The following is a 27,570-nucleotide window of genomic DNA, read 5'->3' on the forward strand; positions in this document are numbered from 1 at the left end:
ATGCATATTTAATTCATAGAAATTAAATATGGAGACAGAGTATACATTACCATACAAGATGATTTTTCACCGCGGTGGAAAAGTCTGTCTGATCTTAAGTTTTGCCGAGACTTTCTTTAATACAGTGTCTGCCCGCCTCCTCTAAGGGAGGGAGGGGTAATCTGCAAGCTATCTGTGTCTCAAACAAAGGGGCTGCTCTTCCCAGCACGGGGTCAGGCCGCGATGACCCAACAACCATAAAACTAAAGTTGCATGTTATCTTACCCGGCCACAGAGAGGGGAGGGCAATAAACCGCCCTGTTATTCTACCCAGTAACAGAGAGGGGAGACACCCCTACTAAGATATATTTTTTAATTCTCAACACATGCCAGCTGGCCAAACGTGCCATGCCGTCCCCATCCACGCTACGTCATCAGAGTACGCAGAGGTCCTTAATCTCTTCAAAGCCACATGTAATCGAACTGTTGCAAAGGTAACATGATTAGTTGTGGTGTTGTGTTTTTTTCTTTGATTGAAAAAAAAGGAAGCATTATTTGTTCATTAGACAACAGAGACGAGAAAACAGATGATTATAAAGACGTTGGATAAAGGCCTAAAATACATGTATCTCTGCTCTTAGATTGAAAGGATCCAGAACCCTGCACTGTGGAAAAGTCTTCAGATCAAGAAACAGGAGATGGAGGTGAGAAATAAACATCAGAACAATGAGAAACGTCTCTTCCACGGCACCAGTGAAACCACGGTTCCCATCATCAATGAACGCGGCTTCAACAGAAGCTACGCCGGAAAAAACGGTGAGACTTTCAGGGATTGTTTTGTATTTTCAAAATTCAAATCAATTTTATCTATGTAGTGCCAATTCACAACATTTGTCATCTCAAGGCTCTTAGTCTACAAAGTCAAATTCAATCAAATCATCAAAAAGTTTCCTATCTAAGGAAACCCAGCAGATTGCATCAAGTCTTGACATGCAGCATTCACTCCGTAGAGTGACAGTGGACAGTCGTCTGCATTGTAGATGGCTTTGCAGCATACTGAGCATGCATGAAGCGACAGTGGAGAGGAAAACTCCCCTTTAACAGAGAGGAGAACCTCCAGCAGAACCAGAACCAGGCTCAGTGTGAACGCTCATCTGCCTCGACCCACTGGGGCTTAGAGAAGACAGAGCAGAGACACAGAAAGCACAGAAGCTCACATTGACCCAGGAGTACTTTCTATGTTAGATGGTAATAGCAGATGATCTGCCTCCCCTGGATGATGTCACAGCTAACAGAACGCCTGACCAGGTGTACCTTCTATGAAGAGAAAGAAATGACAGAAAATAAAAAGTTAAAAGAACAACAAACAATGCAAATTGGAGAACAGTAGGAGAACTCAGCAGAGTGAGAAAAATGAATCTTGATGTCCTCCAGCAGCCTAAGCTGCCTAAGGTCACCACCAACCCGTCTGCGTTTCTAACAAATTTTCCCCACTCAGCGACACACCAGCTGAGAAGCCAACCCTGATTATTGGGAGCTCTATAGTCAGAAACGTGGCACTAGAGACACCAGGGACGTAAATACAGTAAGATTGTTATTCACGCTGGCGGTAATAACACCCGGTTATACCAATCGGAGGTCACTAAAGTTAGTGTTGCTTCGGTGTGTAAATTTGCTAAAACAATGTCGGACTCAGTAATTTTCTCTGGTTCCCTGCCTGATCTGACCAGTGATGACATGTTTATCCGCATGTCATCATTCAACCGCTGGTTGTCTAGGTGGTGTCCTGAAAACGACGTGGGCTACATTGATAACTGGAGAACTTTCTGGGGAAAACCTGGTCTGATCTGGAGAGACGGCATCCATCCTACTTTGGATGGTGCAGCTCTTCTTTCTAGGAATCTGGCCGGATTTATTATTAGTTCTCCTAGATGCTGACAACCCAGGGTCCAGACCAGGAAGCAGAGCCGTAGTTTAACACACCTCTCTGCAGCTTCTGTACTGTTACCCACCCATTACCCTATTGAGACGGTGTCTTTCCCATGCCCAAAACTTAACAAATCAAAAACTGATCTAAAAGGAACAAATCATAAAAATCAATACAACTCAAATTGTACCAAAAAATAAAACAATTAAATGTGGTCCATTAAATATAAGGTCTCTCCCTCCAGAGACATTATTAGTTATTGAACTGATTTCCGATAATCAGTTTGATTTATTTTGCCTCACAGAAGCCTGGCTACAAGAGGACAGCGTTATTATAAATTACTCAAATCAGTTAAAAAAATTTACAAAAATGTCTGACTCCTTCAAGAAAAGCTTTAACTAAATATCGACTGACATGGGACATCTATGAAACACTGTGCTTCTTTATTTGGTTTTGAAGTATTTGTTAAGAAAATAAGTAATATTATTAAGACCTTTCATAAGTATGTCACCAGTTTACACACTGACTCGTCTGTTATTTGTTTTTCAGCTACCTGTTATGGTAAAGGCGCCTATTTTGCTGTTAATGCCAGTTACTCCTCCAGCGACACCTACTCCAGGCCCAACCAGAATGGAGAGAAGTTCATGTACCTGTGCAGGGTGCTGACAGGAGACCACGCCCTGGGACAGCAGAACATGATTGCTCCTCCATCCAAAGGCTCTGGCGTTGACCTGTATGACAGCGTGGTGGACAACATGACCACTCCAAGCATGTTTATAGTGTTTCATGACACCCAGGCCTATCCTGAGTATCTGATTACTTTCAAGTAAGGCAACCAGAAAATGTTAAATATATTTGCAGCATTGTTATCTGATAACCATTTGTTTCCCTGAAATACTTATTTGAACTTGCTTTAAGCTTACTTGGTTAGTAGTTTGTATTAAGGAAGATTAAGTGCCTCAATGTGATGCCTTAAGGTATCATAAATACACAAGAATTGGGTCCTGAAAGCAGGAACCATAGAAATATCCAATTAAAAGGGCTTTAGAAACCTTTGTTGTTGCCTTTGAGCTGTTTAATAGCTCAATCTTCTGAGCATCAGTATGTGAGACTACTGACAAGGACCTGCTCTGTTCTAGAAATCATGTAATTGTTGAAGTTTAACGCTGTGTTTTATAGGAATAACGCTTATTCCTAATTCTAGAAATTGAAAATGAAACTTGATGGGTGTTTCCTGAAAGTGAAATGAACAATCAGGGGGATTTTTCAGAACAAGCTGCTAGAAAACTTCTACACTTAAAAAAAATCAATAAAACATTCTTTAAAGACTCTTTTATCCCATTATTTTGCTCTTGTGTCCTTGTCATGTTGGCCCAATTGTAAATTTAACCCAAAAAGAACTACTGATGGTCCCATCGCCATGGAAACACCATCTAATTGAATTGATTTTATTTGATGACATGAGAGTATTGATATAGAGTGATTTACAACAGTATTTTTTTTACACGTGTTCAACAACAATGAGATGAAGAAAAACATTATTTGATTAACAAGGGCTGAGAACAAATGAATACCCTATGCTGTCCCAGTTTATACATACAGTACTGGATTTGTTTTACATACAATATAATAAATCAATCAGTCATTGCAATAAAAACAACAGTTATAGATGACAACAGAATTTGATCCAACTGCATAGGTAAAGTATATTGCTAGAATAGAAGAGTCAAACATTTTATTTATGATTGGATCAATGTGCACGGTCCACCACAAAAGTTATTAAAAGTTTTAATAAGGAGGAAGTCAGACATGGCTAAGAACTTTAATATTGAAGCTAAGACAACACATAGAATAGAAGAGTCCAGTGATCAGTGCAGATACAGATACTAGTGCAGCATCCAAGGGCCGTATAGGAGAGGGGAGATAACTAAACAGATGTTTAGATAACAGATGTTTAAGTAAGGGATAATACCCGACCAGGTGTCCATTATCAGAAATTAATGGACGACACTAAGGCGTGAACTGTTGCTTCCACAAAGTCCATTCATTTCTGATGCTTATACCATGCTTATATCAAGTTTACTTACAATTTTTTTAAATCGTACGTTTTTCACAAAAAGTGGCTGAGAACTATCTAATATCTCTCGTTGTGACGCATTGCCAAGGTAACCAGCATCCACTGTCTTAGAGTTACCAATTAACATTTGAGCCTGTGCAATAATTTCAATCAGGCTATTCGACCAGAACTTTTTTTATACGTGTCCTAAAAAAGGCAATATTTGTTACTGTAGTTGAGGTGTAACGATGATGGGCAGGGGCAGAAAAAATGGTGGGGGTGGGGATGTAGAGGTTTCCTGAGATAGTCAAACATTTTATTTATGATTGGATCAATGTGCACGGTCCACCACAAAAGTTATTAAAAGTTTTAATAAGGAGGAAGACAAAGACATGGCTAAGAACTTTAATATTGAAGCTAAGACAACACATGCTTACATCCTCTGGTGCAATGGACTGTTAAAGTGTCATAATCTGACTGAGATCCTAATGAAAGTGAAAGCTGGATGTGATTGGAGTCATGGACTGACCATGCCTTAAAGGTCCACTGACCATGGACCTTAAAGGTAAAGAACTGTGTGGAAAGTGTCCATGGACACAGCCCTTATCAGCTGGTGTTCAGCCAGAATCCCAACCTGCCCTGACCACTAAGAGTGAATTCAAAGTACATTTCAGCCCTACATGTTGCAGGAAAGGCTTTTACAGAAGCAGAATATCCAGAAAGGATAAGCAGAGCACTAAAGAGACAGCTGTGGCCCACAGAGGAGCGATATGAAACCAGAGACGAGGCATTTTACAAATGAGTGGCCTGTCTAGAATGGAAAGGACCAGGAGTTGTCACAGGTCAAGATGGCGGCGTTTTTGTTGGACACAGAAGCACCTGTGTCTGGGTGCATCAACTCAGATTAAGAGGAACCACAGATTATTTGCAATGAGAACGATAAAGGACAAGATACAGCGGACATCAATCAAGAGAAGAGAGACTCGTTTTGAAAACACAGAGGCAGAGAGACAGTACAGTGGCAACAGCAACATAAAGCCAGGTCAAACTATGAAATTCAGAAATGCAGAGAGTGTTTCAGAAACAGCAAAAGTTTTGGGACGTGCTGTCAGAGTAACTGGAAAGTACAAGGATTGCAGTGACGTGCGGTAGAGTTCATAGCTGTTGAGGCACTGACTTCATCAGAGTCAGATTTACAAATATATACACTCTACAGCAGGGGTGTCAAACTCAATTTCACCAAGGGCCACTTCAGCATATTGGCCACCCTCAACGGGCCACATTGACTGTATAAATCAGGAATGCCCAAGTGCAGTCCTTCAGACTGCAACTTTTAGATGCGTCCCTGCTAAAAACATACCCCAGACAAAAGGTTGAATTCTTTCATTAGGCCTTATTCATAGGCCTCTATAGCAGGCCTATGAAAGAGGCAATGATCCAGGTGTGTTAGAGAAGGAACGCGTCTAAAGTTGCAGAGCATAAATGTATGAAAAACAATGTTAAAAATAAATTAAACAACACCTCATATTGTTAACTAACTGATTTTATGTATTCAAGTGTTAAATATTACATTTCAGTTTGCATGGATGTAAAATTACTGCTCAGTTTAAACATTACAATACTTAAATCAGTGTGTAAAGATAAACAGAGAAAGAACTTAAACAAGTTTTGATATTAACTCTAAACTTCACAAAACTTTTTTGTTATTTATTACACAACGACCATGTAACAAAACAATTAGGTGATGTTGCCTGTCCTTGAACTCAAAGCTGATCCCTCTTCACCCTGTCACCAACTCACACACATCCTCATTCACCAGCTGTGTTCTGTAAATAAACACAAAACATGTTTTGTCCATGTTTGGTGCTTCCAAACATGGACAAAACACGGGCTGCATGGAGTCGAAGCTGTGGCATCAAATCAGGGGGCAGTAGATGGTAAAAGTCCTCGATTGAAACATCACAGAACTTTGCTTTCAGGCCACTGTCGCTTTGAAGCTCAATTAACTCCATCTGAAGGCGGTGGGGCGCACTGCAGACATCGGCGGTGAAAGGATTGGCAAAGATGTCAAAAGCAGAGCGCTGCGATCTAAAGTCAGAAAAGCGCCGATCAAACTCGTTTATTAACAGAGTTAGTTTGGTAGTTAAACGAGCACATGAAAAAGCACCGGGAGAAGAAGCCGAGATGATCTGACAAGCAGGAAAGTGGATGAGATTGTTTTGTTCCACCTGGCACTTCCATAGTTGAGTTTGCGCTGGAAAGCTGTGATCATGTCGGACATCTGTGTGATGACTTGTTTACGTCCTTGCAGTTTTTGATTTAGCTGAGCAAGATGCTCAGTGACGTCACATAACATAGCAAAGTCACACAGCCATTTCGGATCGGACAGTTCAGACAAGGGTTTTCCTTTGTTCTTTACTTTGCTCCCACTCAGCCACCTTACTTCTGTATGGTACTGCACATCTTCAAGCTCTGAACCCACCTCCTGCAAAAACATCTGAAACTGGCAGTGATTTAGGCCACGCGCCCGAATAAAGTTGACTGTTTTCATCACAGTGGTCATCACATTATCCAGCTCCAGAACTTTTCCACACAGCGCTTCCTGATGGATAAGGAAATGATACGTGATCAGCGGCATCTGATTGCTGCTTTTTTGCATTTTTTCTTTCAATAGTCCAACCAAGCCTGTTTTTCCTCCACACATCGCAGGTGCACCGTCTGTAGTTAGTCCCACCAACCTTTCCCACGGCAATTTATTTTTACAGACAGACTTCTCCACTGCATCAAATATGTCTCGACCAGTTGTGGTTCCATGCAGCGCCACTATATCCAGGAGCTCCTCAGTTACAGACAGGTCTGGCTTCACCCCTCTAATAAAAATGGACAAATGCGCTGTATCCACGTCGTCTGTGCTTTCATCCACAGCTAATGAAAAAGCCAGACAGCTGCCCATTTCTTCGGCCAGCTGTGTCGTTAAATTTCCGGCTACCCTTAACTCGTTCCGCGATGGTATTTCTTGACAGACATTTTGAAAAGTATGTACTTTGTCAGGGCACACCTGCTCACACACCTTTAGCATACACTGCTTCAAAAAAGCATCTTCCGAAAAAGATTTTGAAACTCGGCGATTTCTTCAGCCACAATAAAGCTTGCTATCACCGCTGCATCATTTTTGGCTGTGGCTTTTGTAAACAATTTCTGCTGCAATTGCAACCTGCCTCTTTAATCTGCTGCAATTTTTTGTTTTTCTTAAAGGCTAAATTTTGCGTACTTAGCTCCGTGTTTGGTTTCAAAATGCCGACGTATATTGTATTCTTTCACAACGGACACTGTCCTAGAACACAAAAGACATACTGGTTTTTCACCTTTAAGTACAAACAGATATTCGTTTTCCCATCGTTCATGAAACCAATTTGTGCTCAAAACCTATTTTAAATCTATCAATGAGCTTGTAAAATGGTGCTGGGGGGGAGAGGGCCACATAAAATGATGTAAAGGGCCACATGTGGCCCGCGGGCCTTGAGTTTGACACATGTGCTCTACAGAGTAGACTCATTGCAAAGTGCTGAAGGAGACTGATTGAGCCAAATAAATTCACCAAGAGACATGGAAAAATATTGATTCTTTGATGAAAAAAAATAAAACTAAATTATTTGTCATTTGATTGGTAACAGTTTGTGAGTTATGATGGATTTCTGCATTTGTAACACATTTAAAAACTATAACCCACATTATGCACATTTTATTACAAAAACAAAACATAATTAATTATCGCTGTCTTACCTCTACTTATAAATTAAGTCCATGCAGCGCTCTTTCTGAACAAAAATATCGGTCATTTTCCGGTAAAAGTTCTCTTTATCTTTTTCAGATTTAAAAGTCTCTCAGTCTCAATGGAGCTCACTGCCAGGGAGGAAAGCCTTCCTTCATCAGTCCTGTTCCTCTGTATGTTTAAAGTCTTTTTAGTGCTTTAGTTGTTTTGCAAAACTCGCTAATAAAACATTCATAACTTGGTGTCACTCTACAGTTTTGGGCTCACGAGCGGTGCCCCTTGAGTGCCCCCTGCCTAGAGGCCAAGGAACTGCCGGCCTCACCTACAACCAGTTCTCTGCCGGTTATGATCGCCCAGCAGCACGAAAACATGTTACCTGCACACAGTTTGATGACCAAAACACAATTCGTAATCCACATAAATTAAATTGTGGAAAATCAGTTCATAACTGTTTGAACAATTGAATTTACGATCTAGAGACAGGAAGATGCATTCACAGAATGGAAGCCAGTGCAGTTAACATGGGATTGCGCAATCTCAGGGGAGGCCAAACTCGCTGCGGCCTCACCGGCTTCGCTATCAAGCGCCACCAAGGATTTACATGGAAAATAGCAAAAAGTCTGCGATTTTGAAGAGAATATTACCAAAAATTAGATTAAAAAAATTACTTATTACAAATGACTGAGTAAATCAAAATTTATATTATGTTATTATATATTTTCTTTCTTTCCATGATGACAAGTGAGGCCTGGCCTCACTTGCCTCCCCTGACTGCACGTCACTGAAGGATTGGTAAAACCTGGAGCTGCTTGAGCCTGCAGAGGTGGGTGGTAACAGCTGGAGGACCTTCGTGTCCAGGCAAATGTTCCCGATACAGGTACATGAGGACGTTTTTGTGAAAAAGGATGTGTGCCTTGATGAAGCAAAGGAAGATGAAATAAAAAGCTGGAAGCAGAACCAACTTTTTGGAGGAGTTTAGGACAAAGGACAAAAGTGTCTCACTCGTTGGGTGTGCACTCTGAAAGAAACTGAACATGGGATTAGTAACAAAAGCAAGGCTTGTTGCAGGAGGATTTGAGGAGCTGCAAGTTTATTAGCAACAAATAGACTCGCCTACCTGTTCTTTAGAGTCACAGAGACTCCTAGTGGCAGTGATATGTCAATAACAATGGGAACGTCACTCAGCAGGCATTAAATCTGCAGTAAACTGTCCAAATATATTTGTCACCAAACCTCCTCTGGAGGCCAATAGTACAGGCATGCTTTGGAAACTGAGAAAAAGGCTCACAATAGCTTTGTCTATGTGGGTGTGAACCTTGTTACTTTGGGCAAGAATGTACAAATACACCAAGAAACATTAATTCAACACATTTGTCCCTCCTTGTTAAATAATTGTTTTACAGATAAAATATCCCAATCGACTCAGTTCTGTCTCTAACTACTCAGATTGTTACAAATATCCTGGTTATTTCTAATAAGAAGAGGTATATTTGTAAACCAATGTCCAGCATAAAGGTAGTTGTTCATTAAAATGAGGTAAGTTTACAGGAAGTTTTTCGTTGTTTCTTTGTAGTTACATCTAAGCCACCCAAGGTGTAGCGATGCAATTCCACCTGGAATCTGTTCCTCAGGTGTGTTTTGATCCATTTAACCTTTGAAGGAAAAGCTATTGACGTCGTGCTTCTTTGGCTCCATCTGCAGGACACATGTTGTTATTGCAGAAACCCTCCACTGGATTATTATTTTAATTTTTTGTAAAATCTTCCCAAGACGCACAATGAGATCCACGTTGTTACGTTTCTGACAGCCTTTTAAAAAGCAATAAAGGCGATTATCAGTCATCTGTGAGGTTTGCTGGTTTCTCCATTGTTTTTTTTTTCTTTTTTTTTTTTACAGGAATCCGGTTTTTCCAGCCATGGCTGAAGGTGTGTCAGGCTGCAGGTGTGTCTACCTGCTTTTCGTCAGTCAAAAACACGGAAGTTTCCAGGCAGGCGGTGGTTCTCCTGCGGACTGAAGCAACGCTCCGTGCTGTCATCCAGTCGGCACGGCCCAGAGCCCAAGAACTTTCCCCGGAGCCCAGAACCGCGCAGCGGAACCTCAGCGGAATGGCCTCCCCGGCGCTGGCGCGTCCGGGCGCGCAGGAGAACGGCGCGGTCCCCGGCAGCGCAGAGAGCCTGACCCCGTCCGCCGTCAACCGCATCATGATGGAGTTCCTGATCTACCTCGGCCGGGTCCTGGTGGTCATCTACCCGGTGTACCTGAGCGGCTACCTGGGCATCAGCATCAGCTGGATCCTGCTCTGCTTGCTCATGTTCACCTGGTGGCAGAAGAACCGCCAGTGGAAGGACGGCCGGATCGGGTCTGCTATTGATTTGGTGGAAAACGAGACACTTACCATCAGCAGCGAGCTGAAGACGTCCTTACAGATGGCTTCCTGGGTACGTACGTGTGTGTGTGTGTGTGTGTGTGTGTGTGTGTGTGTGTGTGTGTGTGTGTGTGTGTGTGTGTGTGTGTGTGTGTGTGTGTGTGTGTGTGTGTGTGTGTGTGTGTGTGTGTGTGTGTGAGAGAGAGGATGCATGCCCAACCTCATAGTTTTGTTGTGATGTGGAGCAGCAGATAGATGAAACTTTCCTGGCTGGGAGCAACATTCCTGGCATACAGAATGTCAGGAATGGTGTTTGCCCCACCAGATGGAAATCTGCTCCAAGCTTAGAGCCATGTTTGCATCCAGGTTATATAGAATCACCTGCAACAAGCCCTGGACTCCACAAATGTTGACTTGGTCTTTATTTGCATGCCATTCAGAAAGAGCGCAGGGATTGGTGCTCAGCTGTGTTGCAGGAGGCTGTGGCCTCTGAGCATGAAACCGCACCACACCCAGATACGCTGTGACTCATGCAGTTTGAGAAGAACACAGCTTGCTGTGAGAGGAATGCGTGTAATTCTGGGGTTTTATCAGTGGGGGTCAGATTATTGTGGTTGTAGCAGAAAAGAATCACACCACAGGGCAAACACCTGCAGATCTCAGCCCGGTGTTGGACTTTTGGTGATTTAGTCGGTGGTTTGGACACATTGCAAACTGTGCATCATGATTCCAAACTTCTACAGTTTGTAGTGTTGCTGCTGGATGGAGAGGTCTGCAAGTCAAAGAATGAGTTCAAGTATCTGCAGCTGAAAACCATGAGTTTACTTTTTTTTTCACCAGGGATATTAATCTTAACCTTGATTTTCTTCTTTTTTTCCTTTTCATTGTTTGAGTGCTGAATCCATTATTGCTTCTTGATCATACACGCCTTGTTCTTCTTTTCAGATTTTGATTACAGACTATTTTATAACTCTCTGTTTTCTCCAAAGGTGCATTTCGAAGAAGTGGAGAAGGTCAACTGGGTGAACAAGGTACGGTCTCAATAAAGTTAATTTACAGAGTGTTAACATGACTTTCATTCAGGACTTGAATCCACAAGAAGGATCAGCGGTTTTAAGCACGTCTGTGACGGAGATGAACAGAGAACCCAGGTCCAAAGTGACGGGTGTTATAAAGGAGGTCCAGTGCGAGAGAAAGCAGCACTCCTTCTTGTCCACACGTTTCAGGTTGAAGCTGTTTTTGTTTTGATCGATCCGCAGTGAGTTCCTGGTTCACTGGAGCCAGCTGGACCCTCTGGTTAGCCGCTTGAACAATTTAACCGGACTCACAGTGTTGTGGTTAAGGCGTGTTGGCCTCCTCAGCTGAGCTCCTTTTAGAAGAACCCTCTGTTTGATCGGTGTGCTGATTCATCATCTTTTGGGTTTGGCCGTGTGCTCAGGTGCTGGAGCAGGCGTGGCCCTTCGTTGGGATGTACATAGACAAACTTCTGAGAGAAAACATCCAGCAGACGGTCAGGATGTCCAACGCTGCGCTCAAAGGGTTCCAGTTTACCAAGATCCACTTGGGACACAAAGTGAGTTCACAGTCGCTGTGTTCTGCGTTGCTCTGTTCCTCCTACACAATAATGTGCTTTCTCCACTGAAAAAGTAAGAACACCCTTTTTTTTTACACAGAAATGTTCTTCTGTGTACAAAACATTTGAGGTTCCACACTGTCATCATTTAGTGAAGACAGGGCTCAGTTCTTGGTTTTGGTGCCGGTTGTCAAATGTATGCTGACGATGCTCTTATATGTGGCTGAAAATAACTTTTTATTATTATTCCACCATAGACTTTGCATGAAAACCAGACACCCCTGACACTCAAATCTCATTCGGTCTGAACCGACTATTATCTGAATTGATAAAACATTTTCAGTTAGCTTTTCTCCCAGGGCCCGGTAGAGGTCAACATATGGAGCTGGCTGCAGAAGTGAGATATCTTGGTTTTGTTCAGGATCGTCATCTTAAAATGGGAAAAACTTGTTAAAATGGGGGAGCAGAGCTGCAAAAGCAAAACTACACATTTTACATTAATTAGAGATTTTCTGCCATTTTATTCTGCAAATAGTTTGATGCTTTTTATACCGCTCTAGTGAGAGCTGTAGATCACGCCCTGATGAAGCCAATAGGACCACGTCATCCGCGAATAGCAGAGACGCAATCCTAAGGCCACCAAAACGGATCCCCTCAACACCTTGGCTGCGCCTAGAAATTCTGTCCATAAAAGTTATGAACAGAATCGGTGACAAAGGGCAACCTTGGCGGAGTCCAACTCTCACCGGAAACGAGTCCGACTTACTGCCGGCAATGCGGACCAGACTCTGACACCGGTCGTACAGAGACCTGACAGCCCTTATTAAAGGGTCCGGTACTCCATACTCCCGGAGTACCCCCCACAGGATCCCCCGGGGGACACGGTCGAATGCCTTCTCCAGATCCACAAAGCACATGTAGACTGGTTGGGCAAACTCCCATGCCCCCTCAAGAATCCTGCCGAGGGTATAGAGCTGGTCCAGTGTTCCACGGCCAGGACGAAAACCACACTGCTCTTCCTGAATCCGAGATTCGACTATCCGACGGACCCTCCTTTCCAGAACCCCTGAATAGACCTTACCAGGGAGGCTTAAGAGTGTGATTCCTCTGTAGTTGGAACACAACCTCCGGCCCCCCTTTTTAAATAGGGGGACCACCATCCCAGTCTGCCAATCCAGGGGAACTGCCCCCGATGTCCACGCAATGTTGCAGAGCCGCGTTAACCAACACAGCCCCACAACATCCAGAGCCTTAAGGTACTCAGGGCGAATCTCATCCACCCCCGGAGCCTTGCCACCGAGGAGCTTTTTAACAACCTCGGCAACCTTAGCCCCAGAGATGGGAGAACCCGACCCAGAGTCCTCAGGCTCTGCTTCCGCAATGGAAGACGTGTTGGTGGGATTAAGGAGGTCTTCGAAGTATTCCGCCCACCGACTCACGACATCCCGAGTCGAGGTCAGCAGCACACCACCCCCACTGTAAACAGTGTTGGTACTGCACTGCTTCCCCCTCCTGAGACAGCGGATAGTGGACCAGAATCGCTTCGAAGCCATACGGAAGTCTTTCTCCATGGCCTCTCCGAACTCTTCCCACGCAGAGATTTGGAGGAAAAAATGAGAAAACTGAAATAATCGTACTTCAGAAAAGAGCAATGAGAATAATTATCAAGGCGGGGCATCTGGGACACACTAACCCACTACTTATACAATCTAAATGATTAAAATGCTTTTACACAGCTTTACACATTTACTATCTTTGTACAGTAAATAATGAGAGTGTGGTCCTTTTTGGTTTTTCCAAACTGGAGGTTTGATTGAAATATTTTCAGAACTTGCTGGTTTTAAGACGGTGTTCTTCGTTTTGAACGTTTGAACCAACTGAAGCTAGAGATGAACCTGAGCTGTCTTTGAGTCTTACTCTCCGGACTTCTTTTTAACATCTTTCAGGCTCCCAGGATCATGTGGATGAGAGCATACACCCACGAAGTGGACCAGAGGGAGGTGGTTCTGGACATGAACATACTGTCAGTCAAACACATCACAGCGTTCTTTGTTCTCAGGGTGAGCTGTGTTCTAACCAGCAGTGGTTTCCTCCACAGTTATGACAGCGACGTGGACATCGATGCAGATGTGAATGCAGCCATCAAAGTTGGAGTCAAAGGGTTGAAGGTGGGCGCTCGTGTTTTATCCTCTCTCTGCTTCAGCTCGGCTGCTCTGTAGACTGCTGCTGTAAACGACTGCCTGACTCTTCCAGTTCGAAGGGATGCTCAGAGTCATATTGGAGCCCCTGATTGGTCAGTCACCGCTGGTGGGAGGAGTCACTTTGTTTTTCATTCGCCGCCCCGTAAGTAAACACACACGTTTATCTAACTGATAAAGTCACAGTTGTGGGGACCAGTCTTGGTTTTAACTCCTTTTTGGAATATTTTCCTCAGACTCTGGATATCAACTGGACCGGCATGACCAATTTGTTGGACAGTCCTGCCTTTAGGTCTGTCTGACCGGCTCCTCTTTAGTCCCTCCCACCTGTTGAGGTTTAAGCGTCTCCTCTAATCTGATCTGTCCACTTCACAGCTCCCTGTCTGAGGACACCATCATGGACATCATTGCCTCCATGATGGTCCTGCCGAACCGCATGTGCATTCCCCTTATTGACCAAGTCAAAGTGGATCAGATGAGGTTTCCTCTGCCTCGGGTACGTACATCCTGTATCTCACTAGTAACGCGTATAACCGGAATAATTTCGAAAATATTATGAGATGAAATATTACGTTGTCGTGTGAAACCTGACTGCTGTCCTGCTCAGGGTGTGGTCAGGGTCCACGTCCTGGAGGCCAGAGACCTAGTGGCCAAGGACACCTTCATGATGGGCTTAGTGAAAGGCAAGTCGGACCCTTACACCACGCTCAGAGTCGGCAACCGACATTTCAAAACCAAGACCGTCAAAGAAAATCTGCACCCGAAATGGAATGAAGTTTACGAGGTCGAGTAACGAAACCTTTACACACTTTGACTGATTAATGCTATCTGACTGCTTTTGAGGCATTTCTCAATGCTTCACACGTCTGATGGAAACCTGAAAAATGCATGATGGCAGTTCTTACATTTTTAATATTGTCATCAGGAAGGAAACATTTAAATTTAAGGATTTAAATGTGGGCAAACTGCATCAGTGCAGAGAGACGCTGTCTGCATGGCAGAGCGCCTGAAGTGTTAGACCAGGGGTGTCAAACTCATTTTGGTTTAGGGGCCGCATACAGCTTAATCTGATCTCGAGAGGGCCACACTAGCAATATTAAATAGAACTAATAAAAGTGGACTTGTTGATTTTTATATGAAATGAATTTCACTTTTACACAATATATTATGAATAACCTCAGCATTTTAAAGAAAAGTATGTGCGATTTCAACAATACTTTTACTCAGTTAAACATTTACTTGTGCATATGCATAAGAACTGATCACAGTGATTGTACAATGTTGAAAAACATTTATTCACATTTTTTGGAACTTAAAAACACTGTCCTGCATGACAAAATACATTAAACAGATAAAAATTATGAAATGATTTAAAATAAATTTTCCACATCTGAAGCTCAGTGCTACCATCTGTTAATTAAAACACAGCGCCCCTCGTGGACAATATAGGAACTGCAGAGTTTCAATTAAACGAAGTACATGTTTTTTTCAATAATTGTTTTATCATTCTCTTCCTTTTATCTCCTCTTTCTTTCACCTTTTCTTTTTTTTCTTGTTCTTCCTTTCCTCTCCTACTTTCCCATTGTAGTGTCCATATCATTTGAGATATTCCCCGCATGAATCATAATAAAACTATTCACATTCATAAATCAAGCGGAGCACTATGGCAAAAGCAGTACTGCTACACTTGAGAAAGTCAAATCTGATGAGCTATTTTTGCCATTAAGACATCAATCTTATTGCCACATTGCCAGACAGGACACTTTTTTTTTTTTTTGAATAATGATAATGCATTTAGCCACCAGGCCGGGCTAAATTGTTCGGCGGGCCGGAACCGGCCCGCGGGCCGTATGTTTGGCACCCCTGTGTTAGACGATCACTTAAAATTTCATTTGCACACCTTCAGCGCACAAATAGTTTGTGAATTTGCCTGTTAAAATATAAAACTTTATTTCCACCACATATTTCCTCAGTAAGCGTAATCCTCTAATCGACGTTCTGATCTCAATTATTAAAAAACACAAAATATGTCTGTTGCAGTTTGTTGTTCACGAGGCACCTGGACAGGAGCTGGAGGTGGAGGTGTTTGATGAGGACAGAGATAAAGATGATTTTCTTGGAAAGTAAGAACCTGTCAGCACCAAAAAAAACTTAAATATTTTAGTAAAGTGTAAATACAACATCAGTTGAGGTTACATTTACCATTTACTTTAGAGATTTACTGTCCTTTCTATCCCATCACAGAAAAAGTGCAACATCTCTGCAGACCATCTCTGCAGATCCCACACAATCTGTTTAGAATGATCATGAAGGTCGTGTAGTGAGTCCCCAGTTCTAGTCGCAGCAAAAGCTCCAACAAATCCTTTGTCCAGGAGTAAGAAAGCACAGAGTGTATTATCTATAGAGGTTTGGCACCAATTGCTCAGCCAGCAGCACTAGAGATATCCCAGAAGTATTTTTTGCTTTTCATTTGCCTCAGAACTCAAAAGTAGCAAGTTACAGATTGCACCATCACCTGTCTTTTTGCATACAGGTAACCCTCTTGTTGCATAGTAGGAAAAAACGTAGACGACGGCTCCAAAGACATTGTTAAACGTACAAATCGAGCCAACCTGAGTCTAAGAATTTAAAGTCACATTTAATTGCAAAATCTTTGCTGAACTGTCCAACTGAACATGAAACGTTCAACAATTATAGGTGCCGATTATCATCGGTCGTTAAGCCACTTTGGCCACTGTTGTTAAAAAGAACAACAATGACATTAACACCATTCTGCATGTTTTTTTTGTGCAAAGCAACAGCGCTGAAAGATCCAGTGTCTAACGATCTCTGAAAAGTAGTAAAACTGACTAAATGTTACATAAAGCTGCTAAAAACAAATCATAAACTTTTACTCAATGTTGCTGCAAGTAGCAGCTATCATGAATGCAGAAGTCTGGTTTTGTTTCCTGTTGCACCAACTTTCAGACTTGTAACTCCAACTCTAGTTCCAGTAGGGCTGGATCATAATTCAATATCAATATTTATCGATTAATAGACATATATTGATCATATAAATATCAAAAAGAGTCAATAAAAAGTTCAATAGAATAACAGTTTTCCCTCTTTTTGCATTCTAGTCATGTAGGTTAATATTACAGTCATTACATCCTCCCAACCAATCACAACGCAGACCCAGGAACCTCCGCCCCCTTCAAAGGGTTCAGAGAGCACCTGTTTTTTTTTTCTTTTTTAAAAACTTGCAGTTTTGGTAAAAAGTTGGTTGAATAAAGGGTTGGGTTTGAATTCAGTGTTTGTGCGTTCTGTATCTAAAAATAGATAATTAGGCAACAGCATAAAATGGCCAGGGCTACATGTAAAATCTATGTTTAGAATTTGTTGATAATCATCGATATTGATCAATATGATTTTTATTTTAGAGATATGCTTTTTATCTACATTGTCCAGCCCTACCTTCACCTCCAGGTGGCGCTAAAAGCAGCCGCCACAGACACAGTTTCCCCCCCCCCCCCAGGCTGCTTCTCTGATGAACTCTGAACAGTCAGACGACCCTGATCAAATCAACCACGTCACCCTCTTTTGTTGAAAATGTATTTATTCACGTTTACAAGAAAACTTTTTCTGTATATTGTAGTTAAAAAGTCTTAACTGAGAGCAAAGTGGAACCGAAGTCGAATTCCTTGTTTTATGAAGCAAACCTGATTGTGCTCAGTTAAGATTTCTTAATGTATAATTACAAAAATTAATAATATAAAAAGTGTTCAGTCTACATCCCCGTAATATTTCTCTTCCGCAGATATAACCTGGATTTAGGAGAAGTGAAAAGGGAGAAGGAAATGGATCAGGTGAGCCTTTCATGTACCGTTCTGAGTTGGTACTAATCTAAAAATGTCTCCGTTTAACAGCTCGACTTATCTCTGATGTTTTTTCACCTGTCCCCCTGTTGCAGTGGTTTGCTCTGACAGAAACTCCTCATGGGGAGATCCATCTGAAGCTGCAGTGGCTCGCGCTGAGCGCTGACTCCTCTCAGCTGAAGGAGGTACGGCAGCCTGGCAGGGATGTTAAAATCCTCACCTGTCACCTGTAGCTCTGGTCCCAGCAGCTTCAGTCGTGTGAATAACGTCCCCTCTACCTTTCAGTCCAACGCCGGCCTGTCCTGCGCGATGCTCTCGGTGTATCTGGACAACGCCTCCAACCTTCCTGTAAGGAAACCGGGCTGGTTTATGTTCAGTTTGTCTCCAGCAGATTAAGATAAGATGAATGTTTTTGTTTTTTCCATAAATGTTTCTGCAGAAAGACCAAAGCGAGTTGATGTCAAATCACAAACATGGAAAACATGGCAAAGAGGCACGGGTAAGACCAGCGCTCCATTTCATCCTTTGAAACTTGTAGCTAGAGCCGGACTCACCAGGATGTTGGAAATGGGATAAACATAAAGACCGTTTTAGTGCCCTACCCATAATACTTATAGTTTTTTTTATTCAATTTTTTGACTCCTGCTGATGAGTAAGTCCTTCAACACATCAGTTCATAGGAGTCCATAGTGATTGGCGTAATTGGCTGCATGCCATCTCGACAAAGCTGTTCCCTAAAATGGTGAAGGCAAAATAACAGGCATCCTTATTTTGAAACCCCCAGAAGTGAGCATTTAGATCTTAATGATAACTCTCTTTTTTTAATACCTGGTTTGTATGATTTTTTTGCATGTGCTGCCATACTGTTGTTGTTTATGTCCCTACACGGCTGACAGATTACTTTCATGACTCTATTGCAAACACCTGACGAAGAATAGCAAGAACGGGGCATGCTTGTTGAGGGAGTGTCGCACTTCTCAGTGGATTGTTGGAACCACTTCCAGAATTAAGTGGAGCAAGTGGAGGTAGCGAGGTGGGAAATGGGATTCAGCCCTCGCGTTCTAGGAGCCGTATTCACACAGAATCCTAAGATTTATCCGAATGCCTCCGAGTAGTTTTAAAATTGAGCGACATGTCAGTACACCGGGCAGATGTTTCAGGTTCCCACAGCTGAATTCTTGCCTAAAATCCAACTTTATTCACAGCTTTTCACTTCTCTCCTCCATTGCTGTTTCAGTTTAAACAATTCTCTTCAAACCAAAGTGAATCATGGGACAGATTTAGCCACAAATGATACGCAGGACCCATCCTACAAATCTGTGGAAAATTATTTGTGGGCTGGATTTGAAGGAGCCTTCGAATCTGGACAGGCTTCAGTGCATCGCTGTGACGTAACCGGCCTACGAAGGACGCAGCCCCTGAGTTTGGACACATCCTAAAAGTAGCGCTTAGTGGCGTCATTTTAGGAATAATCTTTGAATTTCTCAAATTCTAAGATTTTTCTAAGAATTTTACCTCAGAAAGGTAAAAGTTATTCACAAAGCTTCTCAATTATTAAGAACAAAAATGTTAGGAAGCCTTTTAGCAAGCCAAATGATGTCTGAAGCAGGAAGATGGTGGAAACAGAGAGAGCTGATTGGCTGATCCACCTCCTAACCAGTGGAGGAAATGAGCACAAACATTTCTTTAGCAATCATATAATTAACATATTTAGATAAGATAAACTTTTTCATCCCCATAGGGGGATATTAATTATTTTCAGCAGCCGGATGGTTAAAGGGGCAGCTCTAGTAACGTAATTTTATTGAGGATAAATAGATATAGGAAAAATATTGGATCATGAATAAAAAGTGGAAAAAATATACCAAAGTACTAGTACAGAGGATTCTTAATATTATTTACATACTGTAAAACGCTCTCAATTAAAAACGTTTTGAAATGTCGTTTTACTGCCTTATCCATTTGATATTAATGCGCCTCACCTGTCATTAACTCACCTGTCGGGATTTTACTGGGATTATTTGGCAAAACGTGTGACATGAAATGGAGAAATAAGTGCGGGAAAAACAAACAGCAGCGCACGGATCTGAAAGGAGCATAGAGGAGTGGTGAAAGGTAAATTGTTCCCTGGATCACGGCACAAAAAGGCGGACTTTGAAGCACCATTTTCTCTGCGGGTCTTGATGCTTTTACGCTCCTAACTGGAAAGTGAGAAGCTCTCCGTGCAGCGATGAAAAGCGAGGAGACGGTGTCACACAAGCAAACTTCTAGACCCCCATTTAAGCTGCTGACATGATCATGCAATACAGAAAATAATTTCTTGTGTATTTTATATATATTATTTGTTAATTTCTCCACTTTTTATTCATGATTATCCAACATTATATGTATTATTTATTTATCCTCAATAAAATTTACTAGAACAGACCCTTTGATTTCCCTCTTTGGGGATGATGTTTATCATATCTACATGTTAATAATTGTATGATTGTTAAAGAAGTTTATGTGCTCATTTTCTCCACTCCTTAAGTGGTGGATCAGCCAATCAGCTCTCTCTGTTTCCACTCTCTTCCTGCTTCAGACATCATGAGGTGCTCTAAAAATCTTAGAATTCAGGAAATTCTAAGATTTTTCCTAAAATGTTACCACTAATAGCTGATTTTAGAATTGGGATTGTTTGTGAGTACAGGCATAGATCTTTAGACCAAAGGCTCAGTCAGATCTGATAGTCTCGGTGTTAGTAGGGCGCTGTTGTCGTGCACAGCTGGTTGTTCCTGTTTGTCTAGCATTTAAACCAGACATTACCTGCTGATCTGAAGGAGGTACGGTCAGATGTTTTGTCACGTTTGCAATCAGATCTTTTTTTTTTTATTGAGGTTTCAGATCTTCTGGCATCTCCGCAGGTAATGAGTGTGCAGAGCGCCCCCTGCTGGACGCAGTCCGAAAACACGGACAGTCTTTCAAAAGAAAAACTGATTTTTGTCCATGTTTTAATCTTTCCTGGATGCTAAAATAAAATTCAACCAAGAGAAGTTGATTCTGAGGGTGAAAGTCTCTGTGACGTGTCCCGTGTTTAGAGGTGTGTCTGCGGTGTGTTGCACAATAGAACTTAATTCAGCTCCAGCCTCAAAAGTAAACACTTTCCAACATGAGCTCATCGACTCTTAACAGGCACTCAGGAATGCCCTCACAGAGTCTCACAGAAAGCACGTACATGTAGAGGGTGTTTTAGCCGGATCGATGGCCCCCAGAGACTTCATTAAAAGTAGACGAGACAGACAATGACCCCACAACACACACACAGGCCTCATGTCTTGTCTGCTTTCAGCTCACAAAGAGAAGTGCGGGTCCCAGCTCCTATGTGGAGTTATCCGTTGATAAGGATGTTCAGAAGAGCAAGGTATTATTCACCACACTCACGTCGTCTTTAACCGGTGCATTTATTAATGTTTTACCCGTCTTAAGTTTCCACCATGCCACCTTCTCGTCACAGGTTGCCTTTTTGAGTAAAGACCCAGCCTGGGAGCAGGGCTTCACCTTCTTCGTGCAGAACGTCAAAACTCAGCAGCTCACAGTCCAGGTCAGTCCTGCAGCCCTGAACGCGACACACGCAGGAGCCCATCAGGCATTTTACAGGAGAGGCCCGTCTCCGACTGCCGCCAAAATCAGAAGAGTGTGTTGTTCCTTTTCACGTTTTGACCACAGAAACCAGCAGCTGCATCGTAGAGTCGACTTCCAGTCTCTTTCTACTGCATGTGGTTCTGCGGGAAATTACACCCTTTACACGTTTCTTTACGTTTTCTGGTCACACTTGCATGATTAACACCATTTCTGTACCACATTGGGGTATGTGGTACAGAGATGGTATATGGTGCACTCATTCTTACTGAGTCCCCAATGACTCCTACCAGAGTCATTGGGGACTCTGTGCCACATTCGTAGACTACACAGTTTTTAATAATACCTGTACACTGTGAAATCGCACACTGTCTATTTCCCCTGCATTGTTTACATTGTTTACATTTCAATTGTTCACATAAATCACCGCTGCACCTTATCCTGTAATTTACTGCAACTCACTGTGATTTCTTAAGCTGTATGCAAATGGAATTTCGTTCTGTACGCACTCTGTGCATACAAAATGACAAATAAAGTTGTCTAAGTCTAAGTCATCATACACAAGAGTTATTAGTTATTTTACATCGGGCCAGGTTGGTGTGGGTAACTATTTTTACCTTAATAACAACAGATATTGTTTTTTATTTTTTTGGTTTAGGTCAAAGAGCATGAGAAGAAGACTGTGCTCGGTCTTCTCACCCTGCCTCTCGACCGCCTCTTCCAAATCGGTTCGATGACCCTGGACCAGCGCTTCGCCCTGGAGCGCTCTGGAGCCAACAGCCAGATCAAGCTGAAGGCCACGCTGAGGGTGGGCCTTCCTACCAGTTTAACGCTGCGGCTTCCTGCGGCCAAATGCATACAGATCTATTATCCCGCTGTGTTTAGAATCACCCTCAACTTCCATGTCTTATAATAGATTCTTACTGAGGAACCGCCACCGCCCAAAGTCCTCTCCAGCCTTCCTCCGACCGGAAAACAAACGCCGGCGTCCTCTGCTGCCTCCGTTCCCTCCAGCAGTGCTCCTGCCGCCTCCTCTCAGGCTGCGCCGGCTGTTCCGCTGGAGGCACCAAACGGCACGCCCTCGGCTCGGCAACGTCGCAACTCCCTGCTGGCTCCTGAAACCAGTAAGTCCTCGAAGGCAAACATGCGTCGGTACGACTCCCACAGCCTGCTGTCGGACAACTCCATCGCCTCGTCACGGTTCGACCTCACAGACGGAGCCTCCTATCCGGAGTGAGTTGATTGTTTGTTTGCTTCGTTTTCTGCTGAAACCTTTGATGCTGACCTTCTCCTTTTTTTAGAGGAAGGTGTAGGAAGCTGTATAATCTGTTTGCATTTTAAACCATTTCAGGGCTATTAGGAACCATCAAGGCTCGTTTGGAGAGATCCACATGAGTTTCCGCTATGCCTCCATGAGGAACAAACTTATCGTCATTGTTCATTCGTGCAGGTTTGTCACGACATGCATCATTTAAATGATCCTCCAACATCGCCGTTGTTCATTAATGTTATATGAAGAACACAAGGTTGGAAGGTGTTGCAAACCAAATAATAAAAAAATCCAATGTTCCCCTGCAGAGACCTGTTCCCCTGCAGCGAGGACGGCACAGACTCCTACGTCCGCATGTATCTGCTCCCAGACCACTCTTGGAGACACCGCAAAAAGACGCACGTCAAGAAAAAGACACTCTGTCCAGTCTTTGAGGAAAAGTAAGATAACACGGTTAAATCCTGGGAAGCATGTCCTGACATGCTGAAACAGAGGAAGTCACGTGCAGATCCTCCATTTGTCTCTTGCAGGTTTGAGTTTGATGTGTCGCTCGAAGAAGCTAAGACCAGGAAGTTGGACGTGTCTGTTAAAAATAACAAGATGTTCCACAAGAGGGAGAGAAAGGACATCGGCATGGTCTGTCAACCGTCTTTTTCGTTTTAAGAAACCCTACACACGAATAATTCATCACCTAATAGTTTATCTTTCTGAGAAAAAACCTCATGTTTCTTTATTCTTGCTTTTGTCACCAGGTGATGTTGGAGCTGTCACAGATGGATTTAGTCAAAGGCGTCTCAGATTGGTACGGCTTTCTCTCCTCTCACTGCTCACATGCAGCAGTAACAAAAAAAACACAGCTATCTCTAACATAACTCAAACATTTAACGGCAAACCTCACCAGCCTTTCCATACAAGCATTACTCACACTGTTGATTCAACGTATTTCATCCTCTTCATTTAGTTAAATGAATACAGCACAAACGAATAAGACACCTGCCTTAATATAGTATTTAGTGGCAGCATCAATGCCAAGGAACAACCTCTGTACTTCACGAAACATCTTTACCGTCAGGTAGTTTAGTCTGGTGTTCTGGAGCAATTTCCTCTTAACCGTCTCAGATTTGAAGGATAACATCTTTCAGATCTTTTCGTAAATGCTCGGTAGACTTGAACTTTGAATTTATGAGGGTTATGAGGAGGGTTATATAAAAACACAGCTTTTTACAGTCTTTCTTGGTGCTTTATCTTGTGGGAGGACCCTTAATCTGAAACTAAGGCTCAACTTTCTGACTTTGGTGAAGATGTTTTGCCATAAGACGCCTTCATTGTGCCATGCACAGAATCTATTATTGAGCTGAATGACAGGAGGCCTAACCCACCAGCGTCACAGCTCAGTTTTCCTGCAGGATTGTAACGGTGATTGTGTTGTCGTATAAAGTTGACAGCTAACTGTCAGCTTATAGACCTCACAGATCTTCCTCATTCAGAGAAGAACATGTTGGTGATTATTACCATGGCAGAATATTAGCAGACGAAGCGGCTCTCTAGAGCACTCCACACCAAACCAATGCAAGGACGACTGTTGATGATAAGAAGCAGGTTGAAAACCCAGCTGGTTGTTGTTAATCCTCATTGTACAAATGTCCTTCTCCCAGTTTCCAATTATCGTAATATATTACTTCTGTTGCCAGCTGGTGGCGTATTCATGCTATGTTCTTGATATCAGGAGCATTTCTTTTGCTATTTCACGGCTTGATATACACATTTTTGTAACTTCTGCGAGAGTTTAAAAACCATAAATACTCCAAGAGGTTCCAGCAGCCACGAAATAAGATTCTTAAAGCTAGAGTCGGTGATTTTTCCAGAAGTTGCCTCAAGTCCCAAAAAGTATTTAATTCCCTCGCAATAGATTTTGCATTCTCTCGTAATAACTTAGTAGAGGGTTCATGTGGCATATTGAATACTAAAAGTCTTTCTGCTGCAATATAAGATTAAATTTAAAATTGCTAATACCTTTAGAGTCTTAACTCTTTGGTGCAGAAAACTCATTGAAAATCGATCTTTTAACTGTGCATTCATGTTTGCTTGTGTAAAGTTGAGACGGTGCATGAAAACGGCCCTTTATTAACCAGACTACCAGCGAAGAAAAGGCACTAAACTGTCAGATGACTTTATTACCCAGTGAATGTAACTCAAAAATAGTCCAAAATAGCTTGAATGTATTTATTTTTCTTTACTTCTTACGCAAAGTTAATGTTTGTCTTAGAAGGGATGGAAAGCCCATGTTTTACCTTTTTTGCTTTCGAATATTGCACATAAGTATGTGGTGCATTTGTATCCTAAAGAAATGATATAAACGATATTTCACTAACTAGATAACATACATGGACTATTTACCAACTATAGCTTTAACAAGCATCACAAAGTGTTTAAACAGTGTAACGCCAGGCAAGTGAGTGTTTTATAACCTATTAAATAGTATTTTAATGTTGATAAATTAGCCCTGCAAATCCTTTTTATTTCACATGAAGCTGAGGGTAAATTAAATTTTCTATTTCTAACATTGAATTTTCAGTTCAAACCTAATCTTAACCTTCTGTTAGACGTGTGGCCTACATGCTACAGTTTACTTCCAGCTGGATGAAAATATTTTAAATATTAAGTTTAGGAAGAGTTTAAAAATTATGAGGAAATCATCAAAGCTCACTACTTAGGCAGCGACGGGTTGCTTTGCAGTGAACTTGGTGTTACTTTGTAACGATCTGCTTGGTCTAAACAGAATTACATAAACAAAGTGGTTCTTCTGTGGTTGAAACTGCAAATGATGCTAAAGGTTGCTGATATTGATCACTAGAGGGTTAAAACAAACACCAGATGTTAACTAGATAAGATGCTTAAATTGAAGCGTCAGGATTTAATTGGTTTTAAAAAAAAAAAAAAAGAATGCAGAGCAGCAGCAAATTTGCAGTTTAATTATCCCAAAAAAGCTAATTAAACGTGAACAATCAGCTAATTCTAGTGCAGTCATCTTCCAAGGGAGAATAAATTAAATGTTCACACTTCAAGAAGTCGCATACCATCATAAATTATGATTGTTTACATTTTAAAAAGTCTTTATTGTCCGTTCAACTTGAAACTTTTCTTGTCTGCAAAAATCAGTCCCTGCAAAAACAAGTGCAGAAAAGGAGAGTTAAAGGTATCAATAAAAACACAAAAACAAGAAGGAGCTCACCAAGCGTCTCTCCTTTGCTACCATCCTCATGCCAGGCGTTTATTTCATGGTGCACCCGTCTGCAGGCTTGATCTGCGGCTCGTTGGCACTGGATTCACTATTTTCTACAAGTGGGCTCCCCCCCCTCTCTCTCTTACCTCCCTTTTCCTCACCAGAAAACATGCTCAGGTTACACAGTGGAAAGAGAATATCTGTCAAAACTGACAATATAAATGTCAGACAGTCAACAGGCCCCAGGTTTATATCGTTATGTTACACCTTTACACTCCTGCTGTGCTCTGATTGGTCTGAATGCTTGAAATATCCCTGTCTGGCCTTCAGAAGATCAAATGAGCATAAATCCATTTGTATATCGCTTCTCTCTTCTCTTTTAGGTATGAACTTACGTTACCTGGAATACTGAGATCCAGCAGACGAGGGCGGTAGTGAAACAGCTGCAGGGAAAGTGAACAGACGCTGTGGAAGAGCTGGATCTTCCAGGATCTGGGGATGGGGGGGGGGCTCACCTCCAAGAAGCCCGACAGCGACACCTTCCCAGTAATATTCCAGATCACGGCACCTTCTGAAGCTCTTGTTTGGAAACTGTGTCGAGCTCACCTGTTCTCCAGGTGTTGCAGCTCCAGGCAGTTGTGTCCATGTTTTGTTTTGGTAATATGAACCAAGTGGGCTGTAATCTCACGTCTATTTGTAACGTTTTTTGTTATTTTTATAGAAAAAATATAAACAATAATATAATTTGAGAAATGTTCATTCCGTAAAAGTAAAAAAAAGAAATTGTTTTAGTTCACCTGAGCTGCCTGTGTGTTGGATATGAGAAGCAGGTTAGAAAAAGCAAAGGTTTATCGCAGCACAATCAGGCGAACCCTCACCAACTGATGAAGGCTTCCAAACTTTATTGCTTTCCGTTCTTGTTACTGGTTTAAAAGTTGTGCGTGCAGCTGGGTCGCCCCGCTGAAGCTCTGAGCTCGCCGGAGGGAAAACCATCCCAGCAAATCATATGAAGGGCTGTGCCAAGGGAAGGGAAACTGCTTTTAACGCTTAAGGGAGTGGAAAGTACATGTTTTAAACCATTTATTGTTCTTCATATTTGTGCTGAAAAGCACATTTCTTGTTAAATCATTGCTTTCATCTCAGTGTTTGACTTTAACCGGGTTTTACATTATACATTTGTTAAGAGGAAAGGGCACATTTAATAAGTATGGTCACTAAAAAGTCAATGATAATAATGCAATAAATGATTTTTAGGAGACCACCAATCAATTTATGCACTAATTTTGTTGTCTATTTGATGTTCATATGTTACAAAGAGTTGTTTCCAAGTTTATTTGTGAGGTAAAACATTTTTTCTCGGATATTTATTAAGAATAAACAACTTCAAACTGACACACAGTGGAATTATTACGATTTATGTTTTTATTGTAATGATATCATGATTGCTTCAGGATGTTACAGTTCATGTCTCTGCCTGTTTGGAGCGGTTAAAGGAGAAAGTGCCTCCCCTCTAAGAGGAATATGGCGGCAGTTCACTAAACTGCATCTAAATCAGGCACCATACTTCTGGGGACTTCTGGTCATAAATCTGGGGATTTTAGATGAAGGTAAACGCATTCCTGTACAAAGTCAAATCTCCTATCAAGCACTGTGGTGGAGGGCTGATGATCTGGGCTTGCTCTCCAGCTACAGGAGTCGTGCAGTGGATTGAAACCTCTTTATGTCACAGTGCGCT

The 27,570-nt window shown here is 42.1% G+C and overlaps 2 protein-coding genes and 1 long non-coding RNA gene across 3 annotated transcripts; 2 read left to right on the forward strand and 1 right to left on the reverse strand.

Moving 5' to 3' along the window:
• Positions 1 to 365: 365 nt before the first annotated feature.
• On the forward strand, positions 366 to 3,235 carry LOC118563563 (protein mono-ADP-ribosyltransferase PARP15-like). Its single transcript, XM_036138656.1, has 3 exons — positions 366 to 473; positions 621 to 795; positions 2,456 to 3,235. The coding sequence occupies exons 1-3, from the start codon at positions 366 to 368 to the stop codon at positions 2,734 to 2,736; spliced, it is 564 nt and encodes a 187-aa protein (XP_035994549.1). The 3' UTR covers positions 2,737 to 3,235.
• A 6,361-nt stretch (positions 3,236 to 9,596) lies between these two features.
• On the reverse strand, positions 9,597 to 10,201 carry LOC118563761. Its single transcript, XR_004931417.1, has 2 exons — positions 10,130 to 10,201; positions 9,597 to 10,051 (listed from the first exon to the last, which is right to left on the reverse strand). It is a non-coding gene; the product is annotated as an uncharacterized LOC118563761 (long non-coding RNA).
• On the forward strand, positions 9,813 to 27,227 carry esyt3 (extended synaptotagmin-like protein 3). The gene is made up of 23 exons (XM_036139616.1): positions 9,813 to 10,172; positions 11,089 to 11,130; positions 11,538 to 11,672; positions 13,619 to 13,695; positions 13,771 to 13,840; positions 13,926 to 14,015; positions 14,107 to 14,162; positions 14,246 to 14,366; positions 14,478 to 14,654; positions 15,911 to 15,993; positions 17,667 to 17,715; positions 17,820 to 17,909; positions 18,010 to 18,072; positions 18,164 to 18,223; positions 21,053 to 21,124; positions 21,218 to 21,304; positions 22,001 to 22,150; positions 22,259 to 22,575; positions 22,694 to 22,792; positions 22,921 to 23,052; positions 23,143 to 23,248; positions 23,365 to 23,414; positions 26,219 to 27,227. The coding sequence occupies exons 1-23, from the start codon at positions 9,840 to 9,842 to the stop codon at positions 26,268 to 26,270; spliced, it is 2,511 nt and encodes an 836-aa protein (XP_035995509.1). The 5' UTR covers positions 9,813 to 9,839; the 3' UTR covers positions 26,271 to 27,227.
• The last annotated feature ends 343 nt before the right edge of the window (positions 27,228 to 27,570 follow it).

The sequence above is a fragment of the Fundulus heteroclitus genome, chromosome 7 (assembly GCF_011125445.2).
Source record: "Fundulus heteroclitus isolate FHET01 chromosome 7, MU-UCD_Fhet_4.1, whole genome shotgun sequence".
NCBI classification, from domain to species: domain Eukaryota; kingdom Metazoa; phylum Chordata; class Actinopteri; order Cyprinodontiformes; family Fundulidae; genus Fundulus; species Fundulus heteroclitus.

What these genes read in the sequence shown, in the direction of transcription:
- LOC118563563 (XM_036138656.1), top strand. Translation starts at nt 366, where the DNA reads ATGCCAGCTGGCCAAACGTGCCATGCCGTCCCCATCCACGCTACGTCA. An exon ending in GTAATCGAACTGTTGCAAAG is followed by an intron (nt 474 to 620) that starts GTAACATGATTA and finishes CTCTGCTCTTAG; the next exon opens with ATTGAAAGGATCCAGAACCC. An exon ending in AAGCTACGCCGGAAAAAACG is followed by an intron (nt 796 to 2,455) that starts GTGAGACTTTCA and finishes TTTGTTTTTCAG; the next exon opens with CTACCTGTTATGGTAAAGGC.
- esyt3 (XM_036139616.1), top strand. Translation starts at nt 9,840, where the DNA reads ATGGCCTCCCCGGCGCTGGCGCGTCCGGGCGCGCAGGAGAACGGCGCG. An exon ending in AGCTGAAGGCCACGCTGAGG is followed by an intron (nt 22,151 to 22,258) that starts GTGGGCCTTCCT and finishes GTCTTATAATAG; the next exon opens with ATTCTTACTGAGGAACCGCC. An exon ending in GTCAAAGGCGTCTCAGATTG is followed by an intron (nt 23,415 to 26,218) that starts GTACGGCTTTCT and finishes CTTCTCTTTTAG; the next exon opens with GTATGAACTTACGTTACCTG.